The sequence below is a fragment of the Podarcis erhardii genome, assembly GCF_964252035.2.
Source record: "Podarcis erhardii genome assembly, chromosome: 17".
Classification (NCBI taxonomy): Eukaryota; Metazoa; Chordata; class Lepidosauria; order Squamata; family Lacertidae; genus Podarcis; species Podarcis erhardii.
The window spans coordinates 28113029-28127699 of record NC_138515.1 but is presented as its reverse complement, the minus strand read 5'-3'; the positions used below and the strand labels follow the sequence as shown (position 1 = coordinate 28127699).

Below are 14671 nucleotides of genomic sequence, written 5' to 3'. Positions count from 1 at the left end.
AGTTCAAGTTCTCATTCACTAAAGGGAAACAGTATTCAACCCTTTATCTGCTGTGCTCATCTAGTTAGATGCCCTTACAGCCCCACGAGGGGTTGAACCTTGTTGGGAGCAGATAGGAGCTTATATTAATTGAAGGAGGTGCATGAAATGAGGATGGGAGCAACTCAGAAACATGCCTCCTTTCCAGATTATACTGGGCATGGAGCAGGTGAATGGGAAAGTTCCTTCTCTGTAACAAACAAGACTGTGGGCATCACTATCTCTTATTCATTCTTTTACTGAAGAAAGAAAAAAAATTGCAGAAATACCTACCTTTCTCTTTTCCATTTCTGCCTCCTTCCTCAGAAGGATAGGAAGAAGAGCAAGAATGGTTTATTCACAGCTTGCCTCTCTCGGCTGGGAAGATAAACACTGCTTCTGTATTTGTTTTCCCCTCCACACAGTCACAGAACGTAAAAGGCAATAGATGTAAACACCAGATTAAGATGCGGGCAGTATTTCTGAGATGTCCCCTTCTGGGTGTCTTACCACTTCACTGTTTTACAGATGCAGAGTACCATCAGGGAACACAGAGATGGTGGCAATGCTGGGGGGATCTTCAACAGGTATAATGTCATCAGGGTAAGTGTCAATGACTTTGAAAGCCTTCGTATGAAACAGCTACCAATTTTGCTGATAAAGTAATCCTTTCATAGCAGGAGAGGACCCTTAGGTCCTCTAAATAAAGCGATCGTAGGAATGGATGGAGTACTGTTGAGAATTTGAGCAGCAGCTTTGAACAGAAAGCCTTTACATTACTGTTTATACTGACCTTTTAGACTAGGGGCCATAATTAAGGAAGCAGGTGAAAAGGGAGCACAAGCAGGTGGTTTAGTTTAGCCATATATTCACGAGGCTAATATATTTCCAGTTCAGGATCTTCATAAGTAATCACACCCAGTGCTCCTCCTGACCTTATTTCAATTGCGTCTTATGACCAGGCACCCCCAACCTTCAGCCCTCCAGATATTTTGAACTACAATTCCCATCATCCCTGACTACTGGTCCTGTTAGCTAGGGATCATGGGAGTTGTAGGCCAAAACTTTTGGAGGGCCGGTTCAGTGGTGCTCACCAGTTCAATGGTGATCATTTTCCATATCAGAGTGCTTGTTGCCCCTGCCTTTATCCGCTTTAAAGGTAAGAGACCTGCAGCAGCACCCACTGCTTTTCCAGCTTAGAAAGAGTGCCACAGCAGCCTTTGAAACCTGGTGGAATAATGTTGCCATATGCCTTTTCTCCTTGGGGCCAAATGTGTTTTGGTCCAAGCCATTTCTTCTCTGAATTATACTACATTGTACTTAACACTCTCTGGAGAATATATGTTAGTAGATTAAGTATTTCTCTTCTGGAGGAATCGTGGGTGAAGCTGCAGCTTGTTATACAAGGCTACAAAAGGGGATAATTATTATAATGCCTCCCATTGTTTGTGCACATGACCCAAATTCAACAGAGGCTCCCACTGGAGGAAGGGGGGGGTGCAGTTTTCACCAGTTCCTGCTGCAGCTCTGAGTACCACTTCCCCTTCCTTTTCTGAAGGATCCCCCAATTCTCTGGAGCGCCTTTTCATGGGATTGCAAGAAAAATTACCTCTCCTCTCTTTCATTCAGTGGAGTGTCATACAAAGAGAGCTAGCCCTAAGATCTCCCTTACATTTAGTAATACTGTTTTTTTTTATTTAAGGTAATCCCACATATTTTTAAAATGTCAGTTTATATGGAAATAGTTTATCTGGAGTTCTGTTTCTCTGGTTCAGTTATTGCTTATCTTTTATCCTTTTAAAGATTCAAAAGGTGGTGAATAAGAAGCTGAGGGAGAGATTCTGTCATAGACAGAAAGAAGTCTCAGAAGAAAACCATAACCACCACAATGAACGCATGTTATTTCATGGTGAGTAGCCTTGCCTCATCTAGTCATCTAGTCCAGGCTTCCTCAAACTCGGCCCTCCAGATGTTTTTGGCCTACAACTCCCATGATCCCTAGCTAGCAGGACTAGTGATCAGGGATGATGGGAATTGTAATCTGAAAACATCTGGCCGGCTGAGTTTGAGGAAGCCTGATCTAGTCCAACCCCCTGAAATGCAGGAATCTGAGCTACTTCATAGATGACAGGTGGTCATCCAACCTCTGCTTAAAAACCTCCAAGGAAGGAGAGTCCGCCACCTCTCGCGGGAGTCTGTTCCGCTGTCAAACAGCTCTTATTGCAGAAAGTTCTTCCTGATGTTTCATCAGAATTTCCTTTCTTGTAACTTCAATCCATAAATTGTGTTTTTTGTTCCCTTTGGGTTGTATCCAGTGTTAGTTACACACACAGCAGGCCCATTGAAATTAATGGACATTAGTTTTCTGTTTCGACATCATTTCTTCACCCCCCGTTCTAGTTAAAAGTAGGGTGCCAGGAAAAATGATGGAAGAGGCAGCCTACCACTGGAGTCAAAGGAGCTTGCCAAAGATTCTGGAGAGTTTAACAAATGTTATTGCTCATTGGTGGCAGATGTTGAAAAGGATCAGAAGTCCGTGTTGGTGCTGGTGGTGTTCAGAGATTTCCTATACGCCCCTGGCAGTCTCTATGAGAGAAAGGGATTGGTTGAGCCTTAGTATTAGCCATGCAGTATGAATAACTATATTTCTATTGTACAAGTGGGGGGCCTTCCTTCTTTCTATGCAAACAAGCCCGAACTCTTTACAACACTGGTGGTTTGTCCAACAACTTAATCAGTAGAAATTCAGAACTCTGGCTGTAAGTGACAGTGCTATCTAATCCCAGAGAATGGCTTACAAAGCAAAATTTGAAGTAGGGAGCTTGTCGTTTCCTCATATATATGGAAATCATAAAAATGTACTTGAAAATCTCCAGTGCAGTTTCTCACCCATTTGTACATTGCTTCCGAATTTGATTTAATTATTTTGCATTTGAACATGGAGGCTGTATACCACATGCATAAGCAACGTGTTTTACGTTCTGTTCCAGGGTCCCCTTTTATTAATGCTATTATTCACAAAGGATTTGATGAAAGGCACGCATACATTGGAGGCATGTTTGGAGCTGGGATTTACTTTGCAGAAAATTCCTCTAAAAGTAACCAATACGTATATGGAATTGGGGGAGGCACAGGTTGCCCCACGCATAAAGACAGATCGTGCTACATCTGCCACAGGTGGGTTTCTGGTGACCTGTATCACCCCGTCAGCCAAATGTAATGTTTCTTTCTCTTTAAGAGTTATTGGGAGGAAAAGTGCTGGTTGAGCATCAAACTGGAAATAGGAGGAAATGCTTTAAACTTGTCAGGTCTTTCAACCGGAGAAATGTTTCTGTTGTGCACACTGACAAATTCTGTGTACTAAATAAAACCGCTGATAACAAAGTTTTGGCTTCACTGCCACTTGGGCCGTAGTCCAACATGCAAGTAGACACGGCTTGAGGAGCTAGTTATTGACAGAGGACTTTCATCAAATCTGCTCCTTAGCCATGCCTGCTTTCCTAGGTTAGCCATCTTATTTCTCCCTTCATTCATGAATCCTGAAACAGGGGAAACCTGAATTCTTTTTCACTGCAGTAAATATTTAGTCATGATGTGTCGTTGGCTAACCACTCTGAAGCCATGGATTTTTGTTAGCTTTCTAGTTGTGGCTTTTCACACAAAGCAATTGAGCAGCATGTGAGAGCATGTTGCCATTTCTAGATAACCTATAGTAAGCCAGAAAGCCTGTACAAATACAGCCTAAAATACAACTTTTGACTGCTCTAAAAACTTTGGGCATTCAAAGTAAATAGCTTAAGAAGTTTCAGGTAGCTGCACACTGGAGCCAGTGTGGTGTAGTGGTTAAGAGTGGTAGACTCATAACCTGGGAAACTGGGTTTGCGTCTCCGCTCCTCCACATGCAGCTGCTGGGTGACCTTGGGCTAGTCACACTTCTCTGAAGTCTCTCAGCCCCACTCACCTCACAGAGTGTTTGTTGTGGGAGAGGAAGGGAAAGGAGAATGTGAGCTGCTTTGAGACTCCTTAAGGGGAGTGAAAGGTGGGATATCAAATCCAAACTCCTCCTCCTCTTCTTCTTCTTCTCCTTCTCATCCCAAGCATTCCTTCTTTCCTGCTAGTGACATTGCTTTGTTCATCTTGTTTTCCTCCCCCTTTCAGGCAAATGCTCTTTTGTCGTGTGACGCTGGGGAAATCCTTCTTGCAGTTTAGCACCATGAAAATGGCCCATGCCCCACCTGGGCATCATTCAGTCATTGGCCGGCCAAGCGTCAATGGACTTGCATATGCTGAGTATGTTATCTATAGAGGAGAACAGGTAAGCAGTGTACGTGGTGCTTCTGTACAGCTGGATGATTGATGTGCTAATTAACTGTACCAGTCAACTGATGCGCACTGCCTATGTGTCACTAAAGTCCATCTGGGCTGCCTCATGCTTTGCGCAGCAAGCTCATCCACTGAGTGTACTGTCAGAGTGACAATGCTGTTTCCTGCAGCACATTTATAGTTTGCTGTCTTGGTTGGCCAGGAGATAGATAGATAGATATATACACACACACACACACACACAAACACACATATATATATATATATACACACATATATATATACATACACACACACACACACATATATATATATATATATATATATATATATATATATGTTTAAAGACACATGTGCCTTTCATGCTTCACAAAGCAGACGTGATTGCTACATGTTTCCTGCCACAAATGCGTAAAGCATGGGTAGCCAGACTAAGGCCCGGGGGCCAGATACGGCCCAATTGCCTTCTCAGTCTGGCCCGCGGACTGTTCGGGAATCAGCCTGTTTTTACATGAGTAGAATGTGCCCTTTTATTTAAAATGCATCTCCGCAGTATTTGTGGGGCATAGGAATTTGTTCAATTCCCACCCCCCCAAAAAATATAGTCAACCCTGCCTGGTAACCCTAAAGGCTCCTAAAAGATCCAAATTGTTTTATAATACATGCAACAAGAGATATCTCTTTGCCACTGGTATATTTGAGCATTTACCTGTGGTAAAACAAAAACATTTCATTGGGTTTCATTCCATCCATTTCACTGATTCATATTCAGTGGCATTTTTAAAAGCCTCCCCCCCCCCGAAAACCCTCTCTCTGTTAGTCCTTTTTCCAGACACTCCCCTTCTGTGTTATGATGCAATGTTGAAACTGGGTAACTTCCCTGTATTACCACCCTGAGCTCCTCAGAGGAAGGCTGAGATATGAATGTGATAAATAAGTCCCAGCATGCTGCTTGCAGGAGGCAAAATAGTGTCGCTCGTCTACCAGCTCTGAACATTGGGCAGGAAAAAGACTCCAAGCGACTTCCTGGACCAGCAGCTGCCATTGTGGTGTATGCTTTAGAAAGCCTAACGTCTAAAACGTAGCTTTCAACCTCCCATGCCCTTTTGACATTCAGTTCTTAATGCTCTGCCCTTTCTCTTTAGTAGCACTTGTTCAGATGGTAGTTTCTTTCTGAAGAAAAGGAAGAGCTGAGGAACTGGCTGTGGGTGAGAGGGCTCCTGCTGCCTTTTGCAGGAGGGGGAAATGAGCATCTGATAACTATGCTGGGCAGCATGGAGGGAACATCTTCCAGATAGAGGATGCAATGTCTGGAGGGGTGATGGATGCCTTATGAACGTGGACATAGTGTTGCAGTACACTGGAAAAGGGTTGTATTCTGTTGGGTGCCACCTAGAGTGGCTGAGGCAACCCAGCCAGATGTGCAGGTTAAAAGTAATACATCATAGAATCATAGAATAGAATCATAGAATCATAGAGTTGGAAGAGACCACAAGGGCCATCGAGTCCAACCCCCTGCCAAGCAGGAAACACCATCAGAGCACTCCTGACATATGGTTGTCAAGCCTCTGCTTAAAGACCTCCAAAGAAGGAGACTCCACCACACTCCTTGGCAGCAAATTCCACTGTCGAACAGCTCTTACTGTCAGGAAGTTCTTCCTAATGTTTAGGTGGAATCTTCTTTCTTGTAGTTTGGAGCCATTGCTCCGTGTCCGCTTCTCTGGAGCAGCAGAAAACAACCTTTCATCATCATCATCATCATCATCATCATAGGGAGGGGTGGAATAAGTGGGCTGAAATGTGATTTCTTTCTGAACCTCTGAAATGCATAATTTATTTGTATTTGTATTTATCTTCTTGTTCTTAGGCTTACCCCGAGTATCTGATTACATACCAAATTGTAAAGCCAGATACTCCCTCACAGACAGCAACGGCCGCAGAGCAGAAGACCTAGTAAATGCTGTTTTGGTGAAACAAATCAGATGACTTTAATAACTTACGGACTGGATGGATGACATTAGTTTCAAAACATCAACGTTTTATGAAATGCTTGTCACCCTGGAACTAAGCTGTATGTGTTTTATAAAGCATTGCTCTATAAACAGATGTGAGTAACGGATACGTACTCAATTGCTACTATTCCTTTTGAGGAAATGTTTACAAAGGTTTGCCTTTTAACAACATATCTCAGGCTCACTTTCCCTGCAGTTGCCATGTGTGTGACGACATCATTGCTTCAATCTGGGTGTTTGGGAACATTATTTAACAAGCAGGGCTAGGTCAAGACCATATTTTTAAAAATAAATTCTGACGCCACTGCTCTGGTTGTGTGATGTGTGCATAGCTTGTATTGAACCCATGCCGCCTTTTCAGAGTTGGTTGTCTTTTCGAAAAGTCCTTAGTTGGCTATTTATTTTACTCCCCCCACCCCCCTGCCCACTGTGTTACGAAAATGAGCCAGGCCCTTTTTGAGGATATTTTTTGCACAAAGTCGAATTGACTAAAATCAATGAACAATGCAATAGGAATTTCTTGTCCAAGAAGGTGTTAGAGATCTAGTTCTTTGGTTTGGGATTCTTTTTGCACTTTTTATGAACTCTTCTTTTTTTATGTTACTAGAAGCGTAGTTTCAGGGTAGAAACCTGTCCTTTTGACCTTCTTGAGTTCCTCTTTCGATAAGAGGAGTTCATACTAGTATTCATGTAGCAACCTCATTTTAAAAACACCCCTGTCCTTGAAATGTATGAGTTACTTTGCTAGGATGAACACAAACGGATAAATCTGCCAGAGGAACCTGTGTTTAATGGCATGTTTCAGTCATCGCTTTCTCTCTGGAAAGAGATCAAGCAATGGGCCTTGATACTGCTCCTTCTGCCCATCCCAGCCCTCTCCATTCCCAGCGCTTAACAACACAGGGAGAAATGAGCAAGTGAACAAAAGCCCCAGTGGTTGTTTGAACTGGACATCTCATGTAGTTCATGAAAACAAGCCAGTGGGGGGGGGAGGGGTGAGCCAGGAGCCCGCCATTGGTACAATCCAAGAGAAAAAAATCTTTCCCACACAGGGGCTGTGAGAAAGTGAAAATTGTCCTTAAGCTAACGACCAGAATACATTCTAAACTGTTACATGGCCAACGGTCTCAGTCATGTGCTGTATCAGCAACTGTCTTCTGACGTGCAAATTGTGTGGGGTTTTGTTTTTTTTAAAAGCACCAATTGATCAAGTAGCGTATTTGCGTTTATCTAATCCCAGAAGCCTGACAGTTATTTCCCCTCCATTAAATTTGTCCCCATAAATCTTGTTTGTATGTGAAGAAGCCTCTTTGTGACCCACCTGTCTATTTTCAGAGGTCTAGCCACAAAAAAAATAATTTTTCCAAGAGAAGCAACTTTTTTTAAAAAAACAACAACAATGCAAAATAGCTTTAGGGGAGAAAGGAAGAAGTTGAAAATTAAGTAGCGATAGAGGTTTATAAATAGGATATGTAACAGAGAGATTGCAGTGTTTGTTGTAGAAATATAACCTTGTAAAATCTTTAGTCTGAGGAGGTCAACAGCCAAAGAAGGTTGAATTGCTCAAATTACAGTTCTTCCATTAAAGGTTTTATTATGATTATTTCTTTAGAGTAACAACAGCAGACTGTGGCAATTATTTTACAACATATACTGGCATCTGCTTGGAAATGGTGGCAAAAAATCTTACCTGCTGACACAGCAAACACAAGAACAAATCCCCAAAAACCTTTTGGAAAAAATGTCTTTGCCAATAATAATCATGTAGACTTTGACATTGGTCAAGATCAGTACTTGATTCAAGCTGACGAAATGACTTCTAATATTAAGAGAGACCAGATGAAACAAGCTTTGACAACTGTGAACCTTTCCCTTTGCTTCTGTTGTCCATGGCCACTTAAGTCTCGTTGGGTTTGTTGGCTTACAGTGTAGGACTTTGAAGGCCAAAGCTGACCAAAATAGTTTTTCTTTGAATTAAGAAGGCATGTTGGGGCTTCGCTGTTAGCATTCTGATTACCATTCATGTTGGGATTTATGTTTTTAAGCATAGCTGGGGGGGATATGGCAACTGCATTGCAAGCTAAAAGACTTTTCCGCCAGCTTCACGTAGTTGTTAGTCGTAACCCAGCCGTACTTCATAGTTAAGTTAAATGGTTAACTTGGATGTGGAAGTTCAGTGTTCCTTTCTCTCGGGAGAGAGAAGTCCCAGTTCTGTGGTTGTCTTTCTCCTCCAGTGTGCGAGTTCACCTAATGGATGTTTTAGATTTCATCTTCAGTCCTAACAGCCAGATTTTCAAACTATGGCCCCGATCTTTTAAACTGCCCGTGTTTTGTAACTGATGTTTTGTGCAGAGTAAAAGGTGCTGTACGAGGAATTCCATTTGCAGTGGCTCTTGTCTTGTAGTTACGTGATTCTGTTAACCCTTTCTTGGTCGGACCTTGAAAAATACGCATTGCATGTTTGCTCCAAGTCTTCAGAGATCTCAAAGCCTAACATGGATAGTCTTAGAAAAATGAAATGCACACCTGGTGTTTACTGTCCTTCAGAATAAAATGATAGCCACCTTTCTCTCATACAGGAGCTGGTATTGCCCCAAAGAACTCACAGACTGGATTCCTAAACCCTCTTATTTCAGAATAAATTCCATAGTAATTATTTCAGTACAACTTCTTACTTGCTCTGGGGAGAAGGCCTGGTAAGAGCTTTGGGCAGAAGCACACTCCTTCCTTCCAACTGTGAAGTCGAAGTAACAAGAATTGTGTTATATTTAAATAAATGCAGTATCTCCTTGGCCATTGGGTAAAAAACCCCAAAAACCACTCCTTACAGGATGGATCAAGAAGATGCTATAAACATTGCACAATTTATTAGCTTCATCCTGCCCTGGGAACGAGGGCTACTAGTTCACGAGAGTGAGGGCTGACTCACTGGGTTGAGAGACCTCAGAATTTAGTTAACAGACCTCAGTCACAACATTATAGAAACACAACATTATATAATGCCATTGCATTATCTGCAGATCCCTGACAGATGTACTTGTATGATGCATGTCTTGGCAAACGAGACATTTATCACATTGCATTCTACATTTTTTAGTATATAGCTGCAGATGTAAATGTGTGACAAAGCCCATGGTGATTATTTTTGGATGCCCCAAGTCACACCATTTCAGTGACTGGTATGTTGCTGCTACAGCAGCAAGGTTAATTTGTTTGCCGAAAATCGGGTTTGCAAGAAACAAAACGTCATTTGCAGAATTTGCCTTTTTTTAATGTCACGTTGAATATTTGGTAGAAAAGAGATCTGCACCATAAAAAAAAAAATGTTTTCAATGAACTCTCTAAGAATAGCTGTTTCCTCTTTCCAGGGAACCCTGACAAATTGTAGCAGGTTTTTGTTTTGTTTTTTGAAGAGGGTGAGATAATAAAAGATGGCAAGTCCCTCTTTTCTGGCTAAATTATCTGGGCCTCATGATCTTGGGGCAAAACATGAATATTCCACGAGCTATGATTTGAACTCCTGAAGTGGTGTATGCATTTTTTGCTTGCTTTAAACCAGGCATAGGAGACTCTGATTTTGATAGAAGCAACGGTGCTGCCTGGAACTGTACTGTGCTGTTTCCAACTCTAAATTGTGCCTCTCCCCAGCTGCTGTAAGTCCAGCAGCAGGAATAAAGCAACATGTGCCTCTGTTGTAGGGGTTGTGTTTTTAATTGTGGGCCCACAGGACAGTTTAGAGCAATGGAATGACCCACAAAGAAGGATGGAATAAAATCCTACTTTAAAGCAAAAGAAGGAGAGTAGATCAGGTACTGGATCTTCCTTATACAGGCAACTTCCCACTTACACATGGGTTACATTTCGGGGCCCAATGCGCATAAGTGAAATTGCGTGAAGTGGGCAGCGCCCTCTAAACACCCTTTAAATGCCCTCTTTGCTGCTGTCTCTTCAATCCATGCCAAAAATACTGTATCCAAAAATATCCACAACTAGAATTGAACCTCTGGCACTGGCAAGAGGCCCGAGGACACAAAGGAAAGCTGCTGCTGCTGCTGCTGCTGCTGTGCTAACCTGCGTGGCTGAGCAGCGTAAACAAAGCCCCACTGGGTCTCCAGTCTCTTCAGGGATTCCTCTGCTTTCACTGACGTCCTCTTCAGGCTCCGGGGAGAGTCTCCTTGCAAGCCATGAGGTCTCTCCTACTCCCTCCCATCATTCCCAGCTTTGAATTGAATTATTTAATTAATTGACTTATTTAAAGAGCCTGGGCAGCTCAGTTGGTTCGATTGTGGTGCTGATAACACCAAGGTTGCAGGTTCGGTCACCCTTTTGGGACAGCTGAATATTCTTGCATTCCAGGGGGTTGGAATAGATGATCCTCAGGGTCCCTTCCATCTCTAGAATTCTACGATTGTATTTAATTATTACCCAGCGCTGCATGTATACATGGCCACTTGCAAGTAGGACATGCATGAAGTACTGGGATGCCTGTATATCTTCCAGCTCTTAAGAGATTGGCAGGAGGATCTGCTAGCAGGGCTACCATTAGGCGGAGGAGATTTTGGCGTACCACTTAAAGGATAGCGAATCACCAGCTAGTCAATATTTTTACCACCGTGGATGGGGAGGGTGTTGAATTTTCGGCCTTGCACATCAAAGCGTCTGCCAGGATACTGAATTACAACCCGTCACGGGGGGAACTTTGGATGCTGTTTTCAGTGCTGTTAATCTGCTTAATTTAGTAGTATACTTGGCAGCATTTTAATAACGTATTAAATAACGACTGGAAAAATTAAAATGCCATGTTTGTGTGGCTGATGGATAAAATGGAGCTGGTTTAGTTCACATTTACAGTAGCCTTCTCAGCATGGGCAGAAGCTGCAGTCAGGTTCTGTCACATGGAAGCCTTAGTATTTGAATGTGAGAGCTGTATCCATGGCCGCTGAAGTTCGCATTGCAAACAAAATTGCTGCGAGAGAAGCCTAGCCTTCCCTGCTCCCCAGGCGATGGTGTGTGGGCTGCTGTGAATGTGAATAGATCCCGTGAAATTGGTGGCTGAAAACTGCTGCATTTTATGCTGCGTTTGCTGGCAGCAATCCTGGTCTCAAATGTTAAAATGTCCATATGAATATGAGCTCTAATGTTTCCACCCACCATACATCTGATTATTGTGCATACTAATATCAATTCTACTTCTGGTGCTTTCTGACACTCCCATTCCCAGCTGGTTTCATGCATGCAAGTGGAACTAGATTTGTAGTTATTGCTGCAACAGCCAATGTCAGTGACAGAAGCCTTCAACTGTTCTCAAAGGAATTCTCCTAAAGTTGGGTTCCTCGCATATGTAGAAATGGCTCCCCAGGATTGTACCCAGTAGGAGCCAAGCTACATGTATTCTGTGATTCTTCAGTAGCACTGAAAAAAGTTGCAGGATAGTATTAGGTGTAGGACTCCTGCTAACCTCACCTGCACCAAAACACAGTTTTCTGGTGCTTTATACTGTGTGGGCAATTAGTCTGCTGAAGTCAGAGGGCTGGTTGAATAAAATGTCCATAAATTGAGGCTAGGACTTCAGTATCCTTCATAGCTCCTTGCTATTCCCTAATACAAAGGTAAAACAAATAATGGAAAATTGTAGAATTACATGAAATAGTTAACACATGGGAGATAAGATCATGCATATTTGCTTAGTACATACCGTATATACTAGAGTATAAGCCGACCCAAATATAAGACGAGGCACCTAATTTTACCAAAAAAAACCTGGGAAACTTAATGACTCGAGTATAAGGCGGTTCACCACACCACAAACCTGGTGGTGGTGGCAGCGGTGGAGGAAGAACAAGCAGCCAGAAAGGACCCTCACTTGAGTATAAGCCGTGGGGGGCTTTTTCAGCATAAAAAAATGTGCTGAAAAAGTCAGCTTATACTCGAGTATATACGGTAATTTAGACAGACTGCAGAAACTGGATGCAGAATTTTAATTTTTTTAGAATGGAATCTCACCCAGGTTACCACCCTGTCTGCTTAGAGGTTTTGTGAAGCACAGAGTTGGGTTTTCTTCATATTAATAAAAACGTTTTTATTGGAGGAAAATATGGCTGTGATCACAGAGGACAGTAATATTTTCACCTTCACTTCCTATCATGGTCCTTGTGGTTTGTTGCTGTAAAGGTGGAGAAAGAAGACTAATTATGCATCGAAGTTGAAATGTGTCTATGGCGGTGAATACTCATTCGTGTTTGTAGCTTACTGATTGACCAGAAGGTAGATTTGTGTGTGTGCTGGTTCAGTTCAAAGTATTACTGGTTAAAGGGTTTAAAAGCTTGTCTGTTACAATGCAATCTCAACTTTCTTTTCCTTTTTTTGCAATTGGCAACTTTGCAGTAGCCATCAACCTGTGTATACAACCCTCCTAACATTTTTAACACCTAGTTATTTCCATAGGCACTACCAACTACTAGCTTTGCATTGAAAAACAAAACAAACAAAAAACCCTTGTATAACTTGCTTGCATAGCTAGCCTTGTGTTCTTGATACCTGTTGGCCATAGAAGAACATATGAAATCCCAAAATGGCCTTTCATTGTTTGTGACCTGGAACTGGGATGTTTATTTCCCCCCCCCTCTTGCTAAAAGAGGATATTAGAGTCTCTTAACTTAACCAATGTGATGGAATTTTGCATAAAGCCAATGTAACAACTTAGATCTTACTGTGCTTTAACTTAATGTCTGACCTATAAGTACTTGTGACAGATTAAGATTCAATAAACACACTTTTTAAAAACGTTTTTGGCGGTTTTTTATCATGGAGGCACCAAAGGTTGTACCACTTTCTTCGATTGCTTACTCCAGAAGCTGGTTGTTGCCAGAGTTGTGTGTACCTCACTATTATTTCCACATTGCCGCAATGTGTGGCATGGGAAGCAGAAGCTCACTTCATTTCTTTTAAACTTTCTGGTTCTTACAGCTTATTCTACAGCGTGAGCAACGCTTTCTGAAATCTCAGAAGACAGGAAGAGATAAATCTGTAAGAAGCTAGTGGGAGGGTTTGTCTTGTGTGGATCCTTGCCTCTCCCTAGGACTAGCCAAAAACAAAAAAACAGAATAAAGTAGTAAAATATTGCAGGGGTAATTGCTGATATAATAATGCAGTCATCCAACTTCAAGGATCTTTAATCTGCAATAGTGACTGTGAGGGAATTATGACAGGTGCAGCTATTTTTAGCGAAAATTACATATGCAGTAAAGCAGTTACCTAAAAGGTACAGTGGTGCCTCGCAAGACGAAAATAATCCGTTCCGCGAGTCTCTTCATCTAGCGTTTTTTTCGTCTTGCGAAACATCCCTATTAGCGGCTTAGCGCTATTAGCAGCTTAGGAAAAGGGGGGGGGAGGGAAAAGACTCGCAAGACGTTTTCGTCTTGCGAAGCAAGCCCATAGGGAAATTAGTCTTGCAAAGCGCCTTGAAAAACAGAAAACCCTTTCGTCTAGCGGGCTTTTCATCTTGCGAGGCATTCGTCTTGCGGGGCACCACTGTACAGGAGTTCTAAAGCTGATAGGGTTGATCCACCTCATTGTAGTTTAGTCAATGCCTGGTTTTCCTGACACTCAAATGGCATTCTGCAGCATAGCTCAGCTTTGTACTATCTGGATAAATGGTCTTTCTATTTATACATTAAGTGCAGAAGAAATAATGTAAGGGCCTTTTGTTTTATGGTGCAAATTTTTACACCTCTCCACTTTAGCCTCATTCCATCCCCCTTAAACTGTGTTCCAGTCTCGGCTAGGGTTCATTGATAAAATGAGGAATAGCAAATTCCTTTCAAATAAACCAGCTTGTTCACTATTGCCATTTTTCCTCTCCAAGACCATACCCAAGCAGGACCAAAGAGCCTCTTATTACTTTGTATGAAAGGAGACCATTACTGGAAATTTATTTTGAATTATCATTGTCAGACAATAAATTAAACACTTGAAAACCTAAAACACACACATGCATTTGAGACAGCCTATACATAAAAATATAGAGGTGGGAGTTTGGGCTATTGCACTGGTGGGAGGTGTATCAAAAGCTCATTCATAAAGGTGAGTGGACTAAGCCACCTGCTTTCAAGGAGGTATCTTTGCTTCCTATCCTTTGGCCACGGAGAGAACAAGCTAGGCAGTGCCTGTGCAAGTAGCATAGCTAGGAGGCATGGGTGTAAGTCTGATTTAAAGTGTTGGGACTGAAAATTGAAGACTTCAGTGTAATCATTCCATACTTAGATGAGCTGAGAAGAGAGGGCACAGACCAATTTGCTTTCTCACTTAAGGCTTGCTTG

At 42.2% G+C, this 14671-nt stretch overlaps 1 protein-coding gene across 1 annotated transcript in view; it reads left to right on the top strand.

Moving 5' to 3' along the window:
• TNKS (tankyrase) overlaps positions 1-13136 on the top strand; it is a 78690-nt gene extending 65554 nt beyond the window's left edge. The window contains exons 23-27 of the mRNA XM_081844819.1: positions 547-621; positions 1822-1927; positions 3009-3195; positions 4177-4333; positions 6209-13136. Of these exons, the coding sequence (XP_081700945.1) occupies positions 547-621; positions 1822-1927; positions 3009-3195; positions 4177-4333; positions 6209-6295 (612 nt within the window). The 3' untranslated portion in view covers positions 6296-13136. The remainder of the gene's footprint in view (positions 1-546; positions 622-1821; positions 1928-3008; positions 3196-4176; positions 4334-6208) is intronic.
• The last annotated feature ends 1535 nt before the right edge of the window (positions 13137-14671 follow it).